At 41.3% G+C, this 14,252-nt stretch overlaps 1 protein-coding gene across 14 annotated transcripts in view; it reads right to left on the bottom strand.

Annotated features, from left to right (window-relative positions):
* Positions 1 to 1,943, bottom strand: part of MAGI2 (membrane associated guanylate kinase, WW and PDZ domain containing 2) — a 1,068,715-nt gene extending 1,066,772 nt beyond the window's left edge. For 11 of the 14 annotated variants that reach the window (XM_075599590.1, XM_075599592.1, XM_075599594.1 and 8 more), the window contains exon 1: positions 1,281 to 1,942. In XM_075599590.1, coding sequence (XP_075455705.1) covers positions 1,281 to 1,578 — 298 coding nt within the window. In that variant the 5' untranslated portion in view covers positions 1,579 to 1,942. Of the gene's footprint in view, positions 1 to 1,280 lie in introns of all 14 variants that reach the window. The other 3 variants (XM_075599598.1, XM_075599601.1, XM_075599604.1) reach the window with 2 other exon arrangements.
* Between the last annotated feature and the right edge of the window lie 12,309 nt (positions 1,944 to 14,252).

The raw sequence follows: 14,252 nt of genomic DNA, 5'->3' as shown, positions 1-14,252 counted from the left end.
TTCTAATGTATATCCTGTAAAGTTTTATATAGATATTTGAAGCTCCAGTGTATACATATCTACATCTATATCAGTTTAATTATACTGCATCTTAATTATGCAATGAAAAATTATAAGACAGATTTTTGTTTACAAAAGTATTGTTCCTATAACTTTTATTCCTGTAAACTCCCTTAGTACATAGTCTATCTGTTCTAAAAAAATAAATACAATAAATTCCACTATACAAAGCAGTTGAGATTTACTCCCAAACCCTTGTGATGCTGTCACCTACACACATTGACAATTACAACCAGTGCACTGTCCCTGCAAGCAGCCTACAGATCCCAGCACAGCCACCACAGCCCATGCCCTGAAGTTTCAGCTGCTTGGGCACATGCAGCCCCCCCCCCCCCCCCCCCCCACAGCACATCGCTGTCACTGATGCACACACTGTGTTAACCTCCTTGCCAGCACCAAGAAATCCCCAAACTCCAAGAAGTCGCTTCTGCAGCTGTAAAAACAAAGTGACTCCGGCAGCAGCTGAAACACCAGCCTGTATCTGAGTGTGTTTCCTCTGCCACACAGCGCTGCATTGCGGAGCTCAGCTTGTCCTCTGTCACCACTCCCCCATCTCAGGAGCCTTTGGGGTGGATTGCCTGCAAGGGTAACCCAACTCCTACAATGCCATTGCATGCCAGAAGTTGCCCGCAAGAAATAATACGACGGGGTTGACAACAACAGTGGGAGTGGTACCAATTTGGGCAATTATAGGAGTTGATGGAGACACAACACTTTCATGAAATGCTTGACTGTACATAAAAGCCAGCAGCAGCACAGCCTGCAAGCCCAGCCACAAGTAGCAGAGCCTAAATGTAACACAACCTACGAGGTTCCTCTTTGCACTAGGATAAATAAAAGTCAGGTTTCACAGATAGAAGAGGCACTATGTGTAAGTGGAGGAGGCAGTGTGTGTGTGAGTTGAGGAGGCAGTGTGAGTGGAGGAAGAAGTGTGTGTGAGTGGAGGAGGCAGTGTGTGTGAGTGGAGGAGGCAGTGTGTGTGAGTGGAGGAGGCAGCGTGTGTGAGTGGAGGAGGCAGTGTGTGTGAGTGGAGGAGGCACTGTGTGTGAGTGATGGAGGCACTGTGTGTGAGTGGAGGAAGCAGTGTGTGAGTGGAGGAGGCAGTGTCTGTGAGTGGAGGAGGCAGTGTGTGTGAGTGGAGGAGGCACTGTGTGTGAGTGGAGGAGGCACTGTGTGTGAGTAGAGGAAGCAGTGTGTGTGAGTGGAGGAGGCAGGCTTACCTTGCTTGACACACTTGATCCTGATGGGGTCCTTGCAGTGCTTGATCACAGCCAGCACATCCCTGATGGTGAGCCCGGCCACCGGGGTCTCGTTGACCTCCAGGACCAGTTCCTCCGGCACCAGCTTGCCACTTTGATAAGACACCTTCCCCGGCTTCACCTCCCCCAGGTGTGGGAACTGCCCGTCCTCTGCACCCCCTCTGATCTCAAAGCCCAGCTCCCCTTCCAGGCTCCTGCCAACCACACTCTCGTGGACTTTGCTAGTCCAGTGGTTCTTCTTCTTCAGGCTCTTGGACATTGCCCCCCCCTTGGGTTTAGAGTTGATGTGCAGGGTGGGCTTGTGGTGAGGTGGAGAAGATGAGGTGCAGGGAGAGGGGGGGTGGGTGAAGGGGTCCTTGGTGTAATCCTGATGAATGGCCAGGTTTTGGAGATAAGGAGGCAGTAGCAGCAGCAGTAGAGGAGGAGGAGGAGAAGTGCTCTAGCTGAAGACTGGATGTGTATGTTAATTACACACACACACACAGTGTATTTATATCTGCATGTGTGTCAGTTTTTGCATGTTAGCTGATTTCCATGGTGTGTGCTGCAGCTGGTACAGTGAGTGTGTATGTGTGTGTACTAGTTGTACAGTAATAACTGGCAGAGGGGAGGGGAAGGATGCAGAGCAGGAGGAGCAGGAGGAGGAGGTGGGAGGGATGGGAGCTGCCTGCTCTCTCCTCTCCCTGACCCGGTAGTAGAGTGTGAGAGAGAGGCTGCCTGTGTGTGCCTGGCAACCCAAAGAGGAGGCGGCCCAGCACTGCAGCAGCTCCGCTGTGTGCCTTATTTACTCACCTTTCCAGTCTGTATCTGTCCGCAGTAGAGGGGAGTTTGGTGATAAGGCTGTGGGGGCTGTTTTTCTGTTGGATACTTTGCTGGATGGGTTATCTCTTAGTGTGCTGGACCAACATTCAGAGATGCTCAGCATGTCCTTCAAGGTCTTCAGATAACGTATTATCAAAAGGTGCATTATTGAGCTTTTCCCCCTATTGGGGATTACCATCAACGCTGAGTTTAACCATTTGACAAGTACCGCACTGTGTCAGTGTTTATTATTAAAAAGGGAGTATTGGTTTTTCGTCTCATTATTGCTAGCTTGATTTTTTTTAAATTACTATTACACTTACATTCGGTAATATATGTTTTAAGTAATATTATTAAAAGTTACATCTTAATTCTCAGTGGTGTGCATTTGAGTGAATTTTTTTTCTTTGAGCACCCTGTCTTGTGTGCCTACCATGTCACTGTCCTTCAAGGTGCCAGGTCCCAGGTGAGGGAGATATGACTGGAAACAGAGACAGAAATGTTAATGAAATTATTCCATAGCCTCCTATTTAGCAGGTACACAGTGCACGTTTTAGGTCCTGTAAGCTTGTGTGTGGTAAACTGCATCGGTTTTGTGACTTCCATAGGAATAGCTTGGACTGGCCTCTGTCCAGCACAAGTAGAGGAACAACATGGTACCTACAGTTTTATTATTTGCAACATGTTGTAGGGTCTGTTACTCTCACTTCATGGGTTGGGGCTCGCTGGACATGTCTGAAATCACTGGTGCTGGGGAAAAAATTGTAACTAACAAAGGTGACCTGCTTGTCCTTATTATAACCCATTATCAGGTACAGTAGCCCCCATTTGATATTATAGGGTTCCATGTTAAAATGGATTAAGAAGTAAATAGTGACACAGTCTGAGACATGCAAATGCACCACACATGGTATTTTTATTTACTGTATTATAAATAATAAAGCCAAAAGACCCAGGTGCACATCTGTTATACTGTAAGTAACAGTATTTATTACACTTATGTTTTTATTTTCCAGTTTGTATTGCAGTGTAGCGCACAGATAGCACATATAATGCATATTTTCTTTAGTTTAGCCACTCGTCCATGCTATTGTCATTATCTAGTCACTGTGCAGTAGAAGATATTTAAAGGACACAATAAAAAAATGCTTTGGCAATAGATTAATGACTGTTGCTTGTTAGAAAAAATAGATATGAATATATTACATTTTATTTATTTATATTGGTAAACTAGGGCTTTTGGTTTTCTGTTGTGAATTTGAGGTGCACATTCCCAGTTTCACTCCAGCTGGTACTATTTCGTATCTTAATTTCGGGGGGTTTGAGCTCACAAAGATTGTGCATTTGGTTTTACAGATATCAATTAATTCAACCAATTTTAAAAGAGGTATTGTTCTGTCCAGTATAGCATATAATAAGAGCTTCAAAATCAGGACTGTCTAATCATATCTAGTTTAACAATGTTTAAACTACATTTCCAACGGTTTATGTTACATCCATCATATAAGAAGAGAAATAGATGCCCCATTTTATAAAACAGGATTTTTTATAAATAATGAAAAAAAGCAAGATATGTATCATTCAATTTGTAACTAACGATTGCACTCATTCTTTGACTATTGTGCGCCAAGTAAAATGCTAATACAAAGCCTTAAAGGACCACCCTACTGTACTTGCACATACACGTTGCCCCAGACACAGAGCATGCACAAGAAATACATTGACCACACACTAGGGTAATGAGTCCTCTTTTTTAAATGTAATTAGGAAAAACATATATACAGTATTAAGACAAACACAGATGATATAAAATAGTCAAACATTCACATCCACTTTAGATACCCCAGATTTAATAACCGGGCATATTGATTGCATATTGTTCTTCAAACATTAGAGCTTTTTCAAGTTTTACCAAGTATTAGGCTACTAACAGAAAACAGATTGTTGAAATGTTCCTTTGGTCAAAGTCAGCGTCATTGAAGCCATTGGTTCACAATATCTTTTAAAGGGTGTTACACTATGAGGGTGACACACATTTATTCAACTACATCAAAGAGATATAAAAAAAAAATAGGGATACTGTACTTGATTTTACATCATACTAAGTCCAGTAGGAGGGAAATACTGTATCTTTACTGTATATTACATTTTCCAATGACTTAAAAGCGAAGAACAGAAATTGGGAGACCATTTTATAAGGATGTACCTGTAAATTTGTAAATAATAATATTGCCCTTTGCTATGGTAAGTACACATACAAATTCACATTGCACCACCATGGTCATGAGCATACACCAGAAAAACATTCAACGCCAGGAAACTCACATTTTTTTTGTTCATATTTTCAAATGCATAAATAAGTAAAAATTATGAAATAAAAGTTAAATAGACGTTTTCCCTAAAAAAATAAATAAATAGACAACAAAGGCCTGTCACTTGTGTCATTGCTGTAACTCGAGGGCTAGTAATGTTGCCGAAAAGTGTTGACTTGCAAAAAAAAAAAGTGTGAGTATTATTGAAGACATATAACATTGGAGAAGTGACACTTTATGAGTCAGCTATATTTATTTGTGTATTGGAATAACAATCTGGACGTTTAATGCTTAGACATGTATTCATGACCACCCTGTACAAGTTTCTTATGTATGTGTATAAAACCACATCAGTGTAGCATTGTATTCACCCAGTACATTATTTTTTAAGGCTTGAGCTATCTATATACACCTTGAAATAAGCGTTTTTTTTTGTAAATGCTGGGCGATAGAAATCACTGTTTTCATTGATATATTATTATATTTCTGGCATAATTCAATTTTGTGATGTCTGCAGATCTGTCTGCTGCTTTTATGTGTTCTCGTTGCTAAGAGGCTGAACACAATGTAATGCCCATCTGTTTTCCATGATTTCTAATAATTTTTTATTCTTCCAGAGATAAAGAGAAGTGAAAGGACCTTGAAAATAACAATACAGCCTCTATGTATTTACAAAGCATTACATAGGGATGGTCCAGTTTTAAAGTTAGAGCACTGAGGCCCAGATGCGCAAAGTTTTGTTAACTTAGGGATATAAACTGTTATCAGAACCAGTAACGGAGGGGAAGAGGTTGCCTTTTTTGAAGTTAAACTTCTTTGCTGGCACCTAGTGAAATTGCATAGGATGGAATCTCCTTCATTGTGAACGAAAATGTGTAACCGAAGTGATGTCACTTAATGCTGTTGACCGCGCATGCGCAGAAGCGACCGTGGAATGATGTTTACCGGAAGTGACGTCTTCATGAATACCAGCGCATGCGTAGAAGCGACTTTCATCCCTCGCGCATGCGCAGAAATGGAAGCGCCGCCACGCGCATGCGCAGAAACGCCCGGTGCCTTCTGTGCATGCGCACTAGTGTCCGGCACCGCCTGCACATGCGTAGAAGCGGCCACAGCCGCCTGCACATGCACAGAAGCAGCAGGATCCGCCTGCACATGCGAAGAAGCACTCGTTCATCAGCATGCGCAGAAAAAAAGAATAGCTGGGAGGCAGGGAAAGCATAATCCTGGAGGAGGTACTGGGATCAGCGCACACACACACACACACACACACACACACACACACACACACACACACACACACACACACACACACACACACACACACACACACACACACACACACACACACACGCGCTTCTAGGACTATGGGTCACATCTACTAAGTGGTGCTATGATGCAAGCCAACATATGACCGTGCCACTTGAACGGGCCGCATGATGCCTTATTGCTTGGCACACCGTGGTAAATTTGGGTCTTATTATCAAGCACAAAAAATATCTTTGGCATTAAAGTAAAAGTAAGTGCATCTGTAAATAGGGAGAAAAAAAATTCTGACAATAAATTGCTGCACATCTTATCATTAATGTGTAAGATTACCGACACCTAGTTTAGCTTCAGATACATCAGTGAGTGGTTTGGGGAATTGGGGTGAAATTATGTGAAATACATAATAATGTAATGTATCAAACTCTGTGTCTGTCAATTTGCCTAGTTTTCTTGGTGTAAAAAAAAGCATCTACAGTACCAAGTCTGACATGGAGTTAACTGACTAATAATCTGAATCAAATGAAAAACCTAATACTGTACATTCCTTGTAGCTAGTCTAAGGAAATTCAAAAGTGCACAGAAAACAACCGGGGTGTGTGCCGAGCACGCACGTTCTAAGTGAAGTGTCTGTGTGTTTTGTCACTGAAATTGTATTTTGATGTTTTTGATTGACTGAAAAACTTTTGAGAGTATAATTACAATTTCAGTGACAAAACACAAAGAAGTTTCACTTAAAATGCACACACCCCCTTTTTTGTTTTCTAACACTAGAGTCCCTCAAACACACCTTTAGACAACACAAATAGAGATACCAGTACAAAAAATATGCACCTCTTAGATACCTGGGAAATATTCTAATAGGAGTATTTTGCGTATCCTACTAGGGTATTTCACAGCTTGGGGACTAAGATGGTATGTATGGGAACCTCTCGTCCCAAAGCTCTATTCATTGTCCTTATATAACATACATCAAACTTTCTTCATGCTAGCTAAGAATTACTTTAGTGATCCCATGCCCTTGTGATCCTTTCATTTCTACTGTGAAGACATATTTTAGTTGTTCTACATATGTTATGTATAATTATTGTTAAGGTACTGCCGGTTTTGTTACCATAATGCAACATTGATTTCTCCTTTTACCTTTGGGGTTTTGGCTTTCATTAGATTATATCACATCAGGACTTGATTGATCAAATAATCTGACCTTAGTGACCGCATGGTATCATAGTAAGACTTTCTCCAATTTACTACGTCTAATTAATTTAGCAATGGAAGGGATAGTAACACTGTGCACTGACAATGTTTTATTAAACAAGGTATAATAATATTAACCCATTTACTCACAGATTGGTAAAGAGATTAGCTAAAGCATTAGTGTCCTCTCCATTTGACTTTGATCTTGTCATCTTGTACCTTCGCCTCAAGTAATAGACAATTGCAAGCACTCTACTGTAGTAATACATTAAGCATGCATGCTGTTGCTAGGTTCAGCACTGAGTATGTGGTGTGCTGTTCACTTTTTTTTCCGCTGAAATAGAATACCTGCTGCAACAAATATACCTGTCAGCTGTATCATTTGGTTCTTTGGTTCTGACCATATTTAGTGTGCATTCTGCCTCTGTTACTGGCCTTGTTAACACAATGGCAGCTGGGATTTTTCTTTTTGCTGTTGTATTTATATGTGTTGCATTCTGCATAGGCATACTTCCTACAACACAAATAAAGGTATGGTAAAGATAGACAGGCCCATGTTTACTAAGTAGTCTTCTGCCATAAGACACCTTATAGTCCATTGAGCTGAATGGGCTGTAAGGTGTTTATGGCAGAAGACTGCTTAGTAAATTAGGCCCCACAAACCCTTTCTTTGTTTTGCTAACATGGTGAAAGCTAAATATTTTGTACCTTTTTTTAAATATTGTATGAACATGTATATAGAATGGGGCTGTATAAATCATTTTAGTAATACAGTATATACTACTAAAGAGCAAGATTTTTACCTCTGCAATATATTTTTTAAAAGCAACTTAAAAAAGCCATATAGTGCCCATTTCTTATACATAATCCTAATAGCCTGCATAAGACAGGTGCACGCTGTAAGGGGTTTCCATAGAAGCGAAATCATTTCTTGCAGGTCTTTGGCCATCTCGTTTTTCAATGGCATACTGTATGTCAAAATAATAGGATTTATGCTTTAGCCATACAATCTACTATACTGACAAGAGTTATGGAAAAAATCTACAGTGTAACCACAACCGAGTTCAAGTTCTGCTCTGCAATATTATTATTCTATATTATGATATAGCGCTGAACAAGAATACACATCAACTGAACAAGATAATAAAAAGTCTAAAAAGTCTAAAAATCAATACAGGTTAATTTAAAAATATATATATATTTATTTATTATTATAGGCTAAAGCTATTAAATTCCGGGCATTATTGAAATCCCTGCTCTCTGATTGGTTAAAATTCCGGGCATTATCCATTCAGTAATGGGCCGGAATATTTGGAACCCTAACAAGTTTTTCAGCCAATCAGATTTCAGTTCTCATCCACATAGAGTGAGAGTAGCAATTCCTATGGAAGTCCCTTAAAAGCAGCAATACGGGTTAACTTTTCTTTAAAAAAATAAAATAGATTTGGTGGCATGCCAGCCGTACAAGCAATGATCCAGAGGTAGAAGAAGAGGAAAACAGCGCACTGCCAGGGAGTCAGGTGGTATGAAATAAAAATCTATTTATTCAGCACAGAGTCAAAAGAAACATCACCCCTGGAGGTGGAAAAAGTCTTCCTAAGCATTTCGGACACGAATGTCTACTCCTTGATAAAGGACATTCGTGTCCGAAACGCTTAGGAGGACTTTTTCCACCTCCAGGGGTGATGTTTCTTTTGACTCTGTGCTGAATAAATAGATTTTTATTTCATACCACCTGACTCCCTGGCAGTGCACTGTTTTCCTCTTCTTCTACCTCTGGACCATTGCTTGTACGGCTGGCACGCCACCATGGACTCCCCCAGACTGTAGAAGTGGGTAAGACTTTTATACAATTTAACTGTTTATTTATGGATGAGTACCATCACCTGTCATTTTCCTCCAATGAGGCCACATCAAGGTGACATCTTGCATTTTTGATTGTTCCCTCTAGGAGAAGTGAGGTTGTTATTGATTTGGTCACTCACAGGTCATATTTAAGTATACTGTATAACCACTCCGTAGTACAGTTGTATATAGGAGACTTGTTTTAGGATTTATTGAATGATGAGCTTCGCCTCCATTGGAGCACCCATTCCTCACATACCCTTGCAGAGATACTTACCTGCGTAGTGGTGCCGGTATCCCTGCAAGCAGAGAAACTGTGAACCCCTAATCTAATGACAGCGTTTAAATGTCCCGTGTCACGCGGGGCAATAGGAAGTCAAAAAGTCATCCGGTGCGGCTTCCTATTGGCCCGCGTGACCTGGAACTTTAAACTCTGCAGAGATACCCCCTACAGAGGTAAGTATCTCTGCAAGCAGGGGACCCAGAGGCTGAAATCAATGTGGTCCCGTTCTGAAGACCCCCTACTACAATCCTGTAATAAAAAGTAAATATTATTATTTTTTTTGTAAAGTTAACCGTATTGCTGCTTCAAGTGCTATAGACATAAATGGTATCAATGCAAAATGTTGTCCCGGCGTGAAGAGTTTACAATCTAAGCAGCAGGGTGCCAAATGAACAGGTACAATAGGAAGTAATGTACTGTAAGTGTCAAAGATATACTGTAACTGTGTAAATGTAAAATAAAATGCCCCAGCTGCATTAAACCGCATGCAACATCTTAAGATGTTCCCTTCTAAGCAATTTTAATTACATGCCTTTAATTAACTCTCTCGCTCTTACATTTTCTCTCACACTGAATAATTTGTGTATCTGAAGCAATTAGAAAATTGTGTGCAAGGAATGTTTAGTACTGGTTCTCTATTTCCTGTAACGATTGAGACTGTAAAGAGGAAATATGAATATAAGATAACAGGTGACAATAGGAAACTGTGCATGAAAATCAGGTGTAGTTTGGCATTCATCATTTTGGCAGTGTATCGTGGTATTTCAAGGTTATTCAAGGCAATTATGTTTTCATTTAATGTCGGCTATGTCAAGAAGTTTTTTTAATCAAAGTTTGCAAAACTGGTTAAAAATTGCCACAAAGCCAGTGCTAGTAAACAAACAAAAACATCAAGTAATGGGATATATTGTTTTTTTCCATCAGATGGTTTAGCCCTTATTTATGGCCTATCATATAACACGTGGTAGGCGGAGACGTGGTACACTAAACCAGCCAATCAGTTTTTTCCCTTACATCCAAGATCATTGATAAGAGTTGTAACAACCACCTGGCCACCTACCACATACCTCTGTCGACGACAGAGACAGAACGTTGAGGATTAACAGAGGACTGCTACATAACTGCTCTTGCGATGTCAATAATGGTGGCATGGTAAATAGGGGGAGGGCTTGTACATAGAGGGTATTTGTAGAAGTAAATTGGTGTCTACATCACCTTACAACCCGATGAAAGGGTTACCCCTGAAACGTTGTGCACTGCTACAATAAAGCAATTAAAATGTCCTTGTGACTTTGTGAACAACTGATTTGAATGCGACATTCTATTCTTATTGCCCTCTTTTCTTTGATGGTCAATAACACTGCCGCCTTTCTAGTCCCCAAAGCATATTGCGTAGGCGTTATGAACATAAGTATGAAGCACTGCAAACTACACACTTCAAAAGGAAGGAGGGAACACCAGACTTTAACAAAAATAAGAAAGTGTTCAACGTTGCGGGATATTTACAAGACCTTCTTCAGAACCAGAAGTAAACTAGGTCACGTGTGACAGTTTTGCTCCTCTCACACCATTGAATAATCTGGTGAGTGGTTATAGAAGGAGTTAGGGGAGAAGATATCAATGCTTGTGTCTGATGCAATTTCCCTTTATTTTGCGACATTTAAATCCATCAGGTTTAGGTGGATTGGGTTGGGTTATCCTGTGTGTTAAATGTAAAACAAGATATCAATATCAATGAGGAGAGGCTAGCTATTTTACATTTGTTTACATTAAAAAAGAGGAATCTAAGAGGGGATAAGATAACTACCATATTTGCCCGATTATAGAAGCAGCTGGAAAGAAAACAGTTTACATTTCTGTATACACACTCTGTATGTCTGTCTCTGTGTGTCTCTCTGTTTCTCTTTGAGCTTCCTGAACCAAGCAACATGGCTGCTTCAAGCCCCTAAGGCTGAGTCCATGGTCAGCACTTATCCGCTGACCCGCACTGAGGCGCGCTGACGCTTGTCAGTGAGCCCCTGCAGCCGCAATGAGAGCGGCTTTAGCAGGGGCTTGCGCACGCTTCTGCAGGCGTGCGGAAGCGTAGCAGACAATTTTTTTTTGTTTGAGCGCTCACGGGAGCATACAGGCCCGACACAGTTTATTCTACCATTTGCCCGTTTTGTGCCCCTTATGAACGGGGCTTATTCCGGCTGGCGCCAAAACGGAGCCGCGAGCGAGCCGCATCTTGCCGCATCTTCCCCTTCCCGCGCGTTTAATTAAAATGCCCCCCTCCCCTTCCCCTCCCCTTCCCCGAACCCCTGGCTGCTCCCCCCTGGCTTGCGCAAAGCTGCCTCTGCAGCCTTCGGGGATGCCGGGGAACCCTGGACCGTGTGACCGGCGCCAGAGAGACGCGCGGCACGCACCAGGGAAAGCTCCAAACGAGCCGCCGGCTTGCCGTCGGTTTCCCCACACCGCGGCTACGGCCGAGCTCAAATAAACTCTGCCGCCACTGTAGGGCCGGTCACGTGAGTGGTTCGCCCAATGAGGACGAACCAGCTCCGTGATGTCACTGGCCCGACACGCCCCCGGACGGCGCGCGAACTAAGACCAGGGAAAGCACCCGCTTTCCCTCAGCCTCCGCGCACCTCCGCACGGCTGAAGTGTGTATGCACTCAGCCTAAGGTGTCCCCCTGTTTTACTCTCCTATCTCATACATCTGACTGCTGATTGGCTCACATAGTTGTCGGGCTTATAAGGCGAGTATGTACTTTTCAACAATATTAAAAAAAAACATTGCTTTATAATCGGGCAAAAATGGTATATACTGTACAAATATATTCAGTGACAATACAAGGAGTTTTCAAAAGAACTATTCATCCCAAGGGCAGTACAAACGTCACAGGGTCATCCCTTAAGGTTGGAGAAAAGGAGATTTCACCAGCAACAAAGATAGGGTTCTTTACAGTATGGGCAGTTAAAATGTGGAATTCATTACCCATGGAGACTGTGATGGCAGATACAGTGGATATCTTCACAAAAAGGTTGGACATCTTTTTAGAAAAGTAAGGTAAACAGGGATATACCAAATAAGTAAACATGGGAAGGAGGTTGATCCACGGAGAATATTTGGAGTCAGGAAGGATCTTATTTTTCCCCTTATGAGATATCATTGGATGATATGTAACGTGGGTTTTTTGTTTGCCTTCATCAGAATCAATATACTGTAAATACAAATATAGGTTAAGTATCTATTGTCAAAATGTACAGTAGCATAGGTTGAACCTGATGGACATATGCCTTTTCAACCTCATCTACTATGTCATTATGTAATACAAAATATCACTGGTGCAAATTGATATAAATTAAAATTTTTGCTCCATGTTATGGAGCAAATTATGTCAACTTGATTTATTTTTCTCCCAAAATGCTGTAATTCTCTGCCGGCTTACATATTGCAACTTTCTACTTGATGACATCATTACGCTGACGTCCATGACGTCCATGCCTGAGTTGGCAGAAGTAGGAAGAAACGGTTGTATGGCGATGAATACCAAACACCTGTAACTCCAATAGAGCTAACTACTCTTGGATACACACATATGGTTATTGATTGTATTTACACAGCATAGAAGCGGGCACCAGAGTTTTATCTCTATGTGTGTATGTGTACTATTGCAAAGCAGTCGGGCAGTGGCACATTAGCTGTTATTATTCACAGCAGTGACATTTAACAACTTGATGCAATGGTATCTATGACTACATGTCATGTACCATCAGGATATAAGGAGTAACATACCCTTTATTGGATAGCCAGATTCCATCTAATTAAGAAATTAATGGTTTGACCTATGAATCTATTTATATATATATATGTATGTGTACTATTGCAAAACAGCTAAGCTTTTGCATCACTGCTATCACTATTGACACCAGTGAGGAACATTGCTGTGGGTCCAAGCTGAGGAACATTGCTTCATTGGTCCAAGTTGAGGATCATTGCTTTGGGTCCAAGCTGAGGAACATTGCTTCGGGTCCAGACTGAGGAACATTGTTTTGTGTGTCCAAGTTGAAGATCATTTCTTCGTGGGTCAAATTTAGGATCATTGCGTCTTGGGTCAAGCTGAGGATCATTGCTCCTTGGGTCAAGTTGAGGAGATTGGTGTCACAGTTGAATGAGCAGGATAAAAGCCATCATCCCGGCAAGGGTAAGTAACATATTTATTGACTATAGGATGTCTATTGATTGCTAATGTGGGTTTATGTGCTCCCGTTGAGGGCATAGGTAACTACATTGACAATTAATGGATTTAATGGCTAGTGTTTGTTTTTATAGTATTTTATTTTATTGTGTATATTGTATGCTTTGTAATGGGCAAAAGTGCTATTAGCCATACTTGACTAATAGGGCTATTGCCTATTACTGTGTGTGGTCGGTGGGGGGGGGGGGTTGTTGGGGGTTGAGGGGATGGATGATGACGGGGGTAGTTTCTCCAGGGAGGGTGGTTATGCCTTCTGGGGGTAGCAGGAGGGGTTAACCTACTAATTACCCTAGCGGTTACTACCCGCTAAGGTAATTAAGGGGTTACTGGACAGTAAATGGTATTTTGATGTTTGGGCATCAGCCCTTTAATGGATGTTGGTGCCACTGAGAAGGAGGATGACGACTGCCATCATCCTGGCAAATGTAAGTACTGCTTTTATTTACTATAGGGTGTCCATTGATTGCCAATGTGGGTATCTGTGCCCCTGTTGAGGGCAAAGGTAAACACAGTGACAAGTAATGGATTAAATGGCTAATGTTAGATTTTTTTTGTAATGTGTATTTTGTTACAGTTAATATATTTCTTATGCTTCTCAATGGGCAAAAGTGCTTTTAGTCAGATTTGGCTGATAGGGCTATTGCCCATTACTGTGTGTAGTGGTGAGCAGGGAGGTTGTTGTGGGTGGGTGATGAAAGTAGTTGCTCTGGGGAGGGGGTTTGGGCCTCCTGGAAGAGGGGGTGGTGGGAGAGTTTAGCCCATTCATTACCTTAGCGGTTAGCCACTAAGGTAATGAAACAGGGTTATTAATGTATATTAATTGTTAACTTTTTTTTTTTATTACAGCTTAATATTGATTGCCATTGTGGATATCTAGGCTCTCCATTGATCAGGTCTAGTTATCCATGGTTTAATGTTTTAGTTGTTTTTTATTTATTTATTTTGGTAAATTCTGTATGTATATTTTATTTTGGTTAATGCCCCAAAT

The sequence above is a fragment of the Ascaphus truei genome, chromosome 5 (genome assembly GCF_040206685.1).
Source record: "Ascaphus truei isolate aAscTru1 chromosome 5, aAscTru1.hap1, whole genome shotgun sequence".
Lineage (NCBI taxonomy): Eukaryota > Metazoa > Chordata > Amphibia > Anura > Ascaphidae > Ascaphus > Ascaphus truei.
Note: the sequence above shows the minus strand (reverse complement) of the source record. Positions and strands in the feature narration are given on the sequence as shown.